Genomic DNA, 641 nt, shown 5'->3' with positions numbered 1-641 from the left:
TTTTTTTTTCAATGAAAAACATAACCAACTTACCTCACACGTTGTTTCTGACCACCAGACAAATTGATTCCCTTGTCACCAATTTCTGTCAAATCACCGTTGGGCAGGATTTCCAAGTCTGGCACAAGAGAGCAAGCCTGGATAACCTTTGCATATCGAACCGGGTTATAGGGCTTGTGAAACAGGATGTTATCTCTCAGCGTGGCGTTGAAAATCCAAGGTTGCTGCGGCACATATGCTACTGATCCCTAAGAGAAGACCATGAAAATCCCGTAAAGCGTTACCTACGGATTCCATCAAAGTTCGGTATTTCTCTAACGAGTAGTCATCCATTTTCAAGTCAACATCTATTAGTCTACCATCGTCAGCTCCCCCAGATGTGAGTAGAATAATAAAGTGACTCAGCGACTTTGTTTCGATAACACACGAAAGAATCAGCTGGGAGTTGTGTATTAGTCAGCCTGCATCAAAAATCTAAGTCATCAACTGAATGAGTGAACAAAAGCAATTATTTGTTGTTCAAGAGGACACCTGAGGGCGAGCAGGGTAAGTGGATTCAGGTTCAACAGCTGGACATCGACAGTCAAATTTAAAGCCACATATGTGAAGTCGGAAATCTCCCACATTAGCTCGAATGGCTG

At 42.7% G+C, this 641-nt stretch overlaps 1 protein-coding gene across 1 annotated transcript; it reads right to left on the bottom strand.

The window, feature by feature from the left end:
• Positions 1-35: 35 nt before the first annotated feature.
• Positions 36-248, bottom strand: T265_16217 (hypothetical protein; the record flags this gene model as incomplete). Its single annotated transcript, XM_009179776.1, has 1 exon — positions 36-248. A coding segment is annotated over one exon (213 nt), but the record flags the coding sequence as incomplete, so codon positions are not given.
• Positions 249-641: the final 393 nt, after the last annotated feature.

This window comes from Opisthorchis viverrini (genome assembly GCF_000715545.1).
Source record: "Opisthorchis viverrini unplaced genomic scaffold opera_v5_7676, whole genome shotgun sequence".
In the NCBI taxonomy this organism is placed as follows: domain Eukaryota; kingdom Metazoa; phylum Platyhelminthes; class Trematoda; order Opisthorchiida; family Opisthorchiidae; genus Opisthorchis; species Opisthorchis viverrini.
The sequence above is the reverse complement of the archived record's forward strand: the minus strand, read 5'-3'. Positions and strand labels throughout refer to the sequence as shown.